The 6789-nt window shown below is 45.8% G+C and overlaps 1 protein-coding gene across 1 annotated transcript in view; it reads right to left on the bottom strand.

Annotated features, from left to right (window-relative positions):
- The window catches only part of LOC145414559 (uncharacterized), a 160340-nt gene extending 155831 nt beyond the window's left edge, over window positions 1-4509 (bottom strand). The window contains exon 1 of the mRNA XM_080284078.1: window positions 4347-4509. Coding sequence (XP_080140204.1) covers window positions 4347-4509 — 163 coding nt within the window. The remainder of the gene's footprint in view (window positions 1-4346) is intronic.
- Window positions 4510-6789: the final 2280 nt, after the last annotated feature.

Consider the following 6789-nt stretch of genomic DNA (forward strand, 5'->3'; position numbering starts at 1 on the left):
CTCGTTACTCTCCTCTTCTGCTATATATTTCTTCTTATTTTTCCCCTCCCTCTTCCTTTGTACCTTATCATCCACAAACTCTATCCTATTCCACTTTATTTTCCCCTCTTCCCTCTTCTTTAATCCACTAACTTTCTATTTCCCGCCATTTTCCCCTCTTCTCTCTTCGTCTGTTCCATATAAGTTGATTATTTTTTATTTATCTCTATTTTCTTCTCCTTCCCTTCCTTTCCCTTCTTCCTCTGTTTTATTTTTACTTATTTTTATCCCTCTTTAACTATTTTTTTCCTATTTTCCTCCTAGATGCTAGGCGAGAATTATACTATTTCTGTTCCTCTATTATTCCCCATTTCCTCCTGTTCTCTTCCCTATAATGCTTTACACCAACTCTCTACTCCTCTTTATTTCCCCTTTCCCTCTTACACTCTTCCCTATAATTTCCTATAACATTTGGGTCCCCGGCTACACCTATACACTCGTCGGGGTGTCGATTTCAATTATAGAAAGGGAAATTGGAATTATATACAGCGCTGCGGCACACTTAAAGATGTTATTAGGATCAGAAACCATGTCCTTCCGGTGAACTACAAGATAAAAATGTCCGGAAGGTGGTAATGGCGTCACCTGAAGTGGGGTTGGGTATTTCCTGAGCCGAGAGGTAAGGGAATCCAATCGCTTTTACAGGAGGATTAAGACTAGAGCTTTGATGCCCCTAAATAGGATTGAATTTACGTTACTCCTTTGTGCTGACGTTAAATTAATAAAGGAATAATAATAATAATTAATAAAGGAATAATAATAATGATAAAAATAATAATAATAACAATAATGATAATCACGCTATATATATTAAATTGGGGTGTTAGGTCGCTCATAGCCGCGTTAATTTTCTTAGTTCCTTTTAGCTAACACCAAATAATTCTTTTAATGTGACCGTCAGTTGTAGAAGTCTGAATGTTAAAATATCTAGGAAAATAATCTCATGTTCATATCACTTTCACTGCTTTATTTCGGCTAATTCCATGTAACTTTATTCAGCGAAGAGAGAGAGAGAGAGAAATGTTACATAATAAAAATTCTGCTAATGGAAACGAACGAGAAGAATCATAAGTAACATGAGAAGGAACTTACACAAAGAAAAAGTCAATGAAAATACCATTACTGAGGATTAAATATAGGGAATTCAATGCTTTATAGTGAGAATTCTAGAGATTCAGACGAACTAAGAGATTCATAGGTGCGAGGACGAGGAACTTATAGGGAAAAGGAAATGTTAGTAAAATCCCCCCTGATCCTGTTAAAAAGATATTGAATGCTATATACTGTAGTGATGAAGGCGGAGTGGGAGATCTTTAAGCATGATTTGAAGGAATTTATGCACAGAAGACAGTGGCTCGTGTATTCGTCGGGTAAGGAAGCTCCCTAACACCTCTTCCTTAACGATTTACTTTTGGATTTGGCTGGTTAGTATCCATTCTGCACGTTAATTATGCTGAGTATGGCGATATTGAAAGGATCTTTGTAACACAGAAGAGGTCAGAAAGGTGTAATAAGTAAAATAAATCGCTTAGGAAAAGGTGATAGGGAGCTTAACTTACGGGAATACTGGGCAATGTATGTGTGTGAGTTACGTAGCCGCGAGAAGCCCGCGACATGATGAGGAAGGGTTCTGTATTCCTCTAGGTCTACTTCAGACTTAGGGCACGTCCGTCGCTTTCCTCCCTGACGTATCGTATCCAAGAGAATCAGCTACAGGGAGAAGAACATACCAAGCCTCTCTCGGTTTAGGCATATTAACTAGTAGAGGGAAATGAGCGGTAGAAGAGGTGATATACTAAGCGAACTTTTGTCCACTCTTGTACCTTCAGACAGCCGACGCCATCAAAAGCCCCCGGCCGGGTATAATAGACATGTAGAGGGCAGCGCCACCTTCATTTCAATTGTAAAGTAGCCGACCACCATCACAGCCCACGGCGCCTCCAACACTTTACCGCGCCCCTGGTTAAACAAGATTGATTGGAAATTTTACTCGTCCTGATAGCCTCACATGACCGTCCAAAGTGAGGGCAATATAGGTCCTTCGTTAGTATTAATTTTAATTGTAAAGTAATCGCCCACTATCACAGCCCACGGCGCCTCCAGCACTTTACCAGGTTAAACAAGATTGACTGGAAACTTTACCTTCTCAGATGACTGTTTAAAGTGAGGAAAATATAGATCTCTCCTCTATGTTAATTTTAATTGTAAAGTAATCGACCACCATCACAGCCCAGGACGCTTCCAACACTTTACCGAACCCCTGGTGAAAGAAGACTGACTGGAAAGTTTACTCGTAACTCTTAACATGATGGACTGAGCTGAGGAAAATGTATATATCCCTCTGTATATTAATTCAGTTTGTAAAGCCGCTGACCACCACCACAGCCCACGGCTCTTCCAACCCTTTACCGAGGCTCTGGTTAAGCAAGATTGATTGGAAATTTTATACGGCCAGATACTCTTAATATGACGGTCTGAGCTCAAGAATATACATCCCTGCTTTATATTAATTTTAATTGCAAAGTAGCTGACCATCATCACAGCCCAGGGCGCCTCCAACACTTTATCCAGGTCTTAGTTAAACAAGATTGATTGAAAACTGTACTCTTGATAATCTCTCATGTTAATCGGAGCTAAAGATAATCCACATCGCTTCATGATATCGCAGTACCGTTAATTGTCTATTTGGAAGAATTATAACTATTTTTGGAATATGCTTTTACTAGTTACTCTGAACAGTTAGGGCCCGACTTGGACCCTCTTCCCTATCAAAATCACCATCCCTCCGTTCTATTTATTCATGCGGGAGCCATTATTATGAAAACCCAGCGCTGACCCACCCCTTGGCCCCTAAGGACCACAGGCGGCGGGGTGCATGAGAGGCATCACAACTCGGGGCCCCGGCATCGCATCCCACGCCTCGTCTGTCCCAACGTCAACGGGAACCGCCCACATACGCCCACCCACATCGCAAACCCGTCCACACAGCCCGCCCGCACAAACCCGCCCACAGAGTCCACCCGCAAAATTCGCCCACACTACCCGCCCGCAAAATCCACCCATACATCCAGCCCACACAGCTCTCCCGATCAGTCCGCCCACATTGCAAACCCGCCCACACAGCACGCCCACCCACATCGCAAACCTTCTCTGATCCCAGCGCTGGTCGGACGGGCGAGGGTGAGCGTAAATTTTCTCTCGAAGGAATTATTATGGTTCGATCTAATTCATTATTTCCGGGGCGGCGGGCGTAACGAGGGGCAATTTCCTATGTTTGTCTCCGCTGCGCCTGGGGTGGTGGGTGGCTGGGTATTGGGGGTGGAGGGGTGGGTATTGGGGGTATTGGGCCGGGAGGAGGGGGGGGGGATGCTTGTGGCCGCTGGGGGAAGGGAGAGAGTATTATTACACTGCTTGCTTGAGTACATATATTAGCTTTTTGATTTATACCGCTAACCAAGTCACTGCCTTACATCCCGCGTCACTCTATATTCTCTTTAAACACCATGTTCAATATATAAATTACTTTACCTGTCTGATCTGTATCTTTATTACTTTGAATGCTGAATATTTGTGTATATTTGATGTATATACCGTATTGATATAAAACCATAACATCCATGCCTCGACATATATATATTTAAGCTCAATTATTTATCTACAGCGATCAGTCCACGATTTTATTATGGTGTTACATGTTACATTGGACCTGAACAAACAGAACTGGGACTGGATCGATATACTGAACAAACAGGCTGAGATCTTTAGGCGTATATATTGATGTAAAAATTTCATGACGGTTTTTTCTTTTTCTTTCTTTCTTTCTTTTTTTTTTTTTGACTTTCTGCATTTGTGTTATGTATCTTATAGACTATTTTGCATCGTACTATCACTTTATTTGATAGACGAGTTGGGGTTACTATATTCTTACTTATTTTCAGAGTTATTGTAGTATATATGTCTGCACGCTACATTATCGCACTCTTCAGTTCTAAAAAATTACATCACTTAAAATAAAGCAGTTAATTCGTATACTGGAATTCAAATATGTATGTACCGACAGTCAATATTAGTAGAAAAATAAAAATTGCGAAGGTAGAAATACAATGTAAATTCTTAGGAACTTATTGGCAGTGTTTGAGGTGAAATTATTTTGCCTTTGTTCCAAGAGATAAAGGTCTTGTCATACATGTCGCCTCGCTACGCCGTCACCGCCCCTTTTAGCGGAAAAAATACTAAATTTATTTCTGACAGTTCCCTCAGCCCTGTAGCCCCGTAGCCCCTTTACTAAAGACACCTGTGAGACTCACCTAAGGGCGGCAGTCCTGGAGAGGTGGCATGCCGCAAACCCGACGCCGCCGCTGCTGCCGCCGCCGCAGCCGCCGACCCTCGAGACATGATGGCCGCGATAGAGAAATCGGTGGCGCGGGGCTTACACCCTGACATGGCTTCCTCGATGCCGCCCGCCAGCATCACTGAAGCAGCACTCGGCCCCCTCACGCCCACAACACTGGTGCCGCCGCGACGCCTGACGCTGGGGCTGGCGGCGTGCCTGGGCCTGATGTGGTGCCGCTGGGGTCCTGCAGGGCACACCACACCACACCACACACCACCACACCGCTCACCTGTCGCACGCCAACCCACGCCTCACCTCACACACCGCCGATCATCAGGCGTCCTCGCTTCGGCTTCTCCCGCGGCCGCAAGTGCCTCTTCCTACTCTTGATTTTTTTTTACCCCCGTGCCCGACGCGCGAAGTAAAGTGTTTATGAGAGAGAGCAAATATTCGGTATTGCACCTGCGCAGACGAGCGTGGCGAGTAAGGCGAGTAACAATGTGGTGAGCGACGCACTCGCTGGCGGGAGAGTTCAGGTCCTGAGCGACACTGAGGGGGAGGACGCGGAGACACAAGTACGGGATTGGTACATCACTGGCACCTCATATTCCACTAATTAGCTGCCAACAACTCTGGCTGAAGTGTCCACCCGCTGTACAGAGTGATGACCAACTGATGAACAGTCAAGACTATGAGGAGGTGCCGCTAGCTGGGGGAGGGGCCAGGGTAGCTCCGCCCCCACGTGAGTTGTCGACAGTCGCCACCAAGGAATACGACACTCGACACCACATCATAGCGGCGGGGGCAATGTCGCAACTCCACACACACTACCTTCCACAGCCTCACCAAATCACTGCAGAAGGCACGGTGTAGAGGACGTGGAGTTTTGTAGGAAAAATGTTAAATGGAAAGGTGGGTTAGCATGATATGGTGAATAACAAACAATAAACAGCTTAACGCCTGTCCAATCAACACCTCGCTCTCGCCAAAGGTCACACATGGAAGCGGCCAATGGGAGCACGAGTCATGGTGGTGGGAGGAGCCAGAAGAGTGATGAGCGGTGGGTTCACTATCATTTTCCGCTTCACATGATAACATATTTATTCTCCATCTCATTATTAATAATCACACACCTTCACAATATGATACAAGTCGTGCCACATTGGAGGGCCCCGCTCAAGCAGCTGGTGCGAACGGGGGGCGGTGGGGAAAAGGGGGCGAGAGGAGAGGAACGGAGAGAGAAGAGGGGAATCAGGGAGGAGAGGAGCGGGAGGAATGAGGCAACTCTCCCAGTGCGGTGAGTGGAAAGGCCTCACAAGTCGTCAGGGTGGGTGAGGGGTCTTCCACACCGTGATCCTCGCCCCCCTCCTCCTCCCGCAGGCCCCCCTCACCACTCAACCCCCTCTCTCCCTCTCCATCCTTCCCCTCCCCTCCTTCATTCCCTCTCCCCTCTCCTTCCCCCGTCTCCCTCTCCCTTCACTATCCCTTCCCCTCTTGCAATCCATTTCCTTCTCCCCACCCTCTCCTCTCTCTGTCTCCCAGTCTCCCTCTCTCAAAACCCCACCTTTTCTTCCTCCCCTTCCTCCATCCGTACCCTCACCCCTATCACCATACCCCCACCTCTTCAGCACCCCTAATCTCCCTCTCCCAGTCCCCTCTGCCCTCCCCAACACCTGCTCTTCCCCTCCCCTCGCCTGGCCTCAATCTTCCCTCCCCCTTTCCCCGCACGATTGTTTTTCAAAATGCGTCTCTCGTCTTTTTGCCTGCGTTCTTATTTGCTTCTCAGTCCTTCTCTCTCTCGCTCTGTTTTGCCGCCTCTCCCCCTCTCGCCTCGAATAATTTAATACCGGTTTGCTCTTTCCCCCTCTCCAGTTGTTTTCAGGAGTAATCTTTTCCTCTCTCTCTCTATCTCTCTCTCTTATAAATTTCTAGAACAGACCTGTGTTTTCATCGGTTAAGGAAGCTTCCTAACACCTTTTCCTAATCGCTTTATTTTGCTTATTACACCTTACTGTCGTCTTCTGTGTTACATAAATCCTTCCAGTATCACCAAACTCTCCATGAATAACGTACAAAAGGATACTAACCAGCCATATCCAAAAATAAATCGCTAAGGAAGAGGTGTTAGGGAGCCTCCTTACCCAATGAAAATGCAGGTAATACGCAAAGAGAACACCTGTCAAAATATCTATACATGTTTTATTATAAGCGAGTTAATTCTTAGCTCAGCATAAAGAACTGAAATAGGTAAAAATCTGCCCGATATTGCTTTCACACACACACACACACACACACACACACACACACACACACACACACAGAAAGAGAGAGAGACAGACAGACAGAGAGACAGACAGAGAGACGCAAATTTTGACCTTTTGCATCACTAAAATATTATCAACAAGTGACCCATTAGA

Source organism: Coenobita brevimanus, chromosome 100 (genome assembly GCF_032717465.1).
Source record: "Coenobita brevimanus isolate Jiangsu-jjx chromosome 100, ASM3271746v2, whole genome shotgun sequence".
Taxonomy (NCBI): Eukaryota; Metazoa; Arthropoda; class Malacostraca; order Decapoda; family Coenobitidae; genus Coenobita; species Coenobita brevimanus.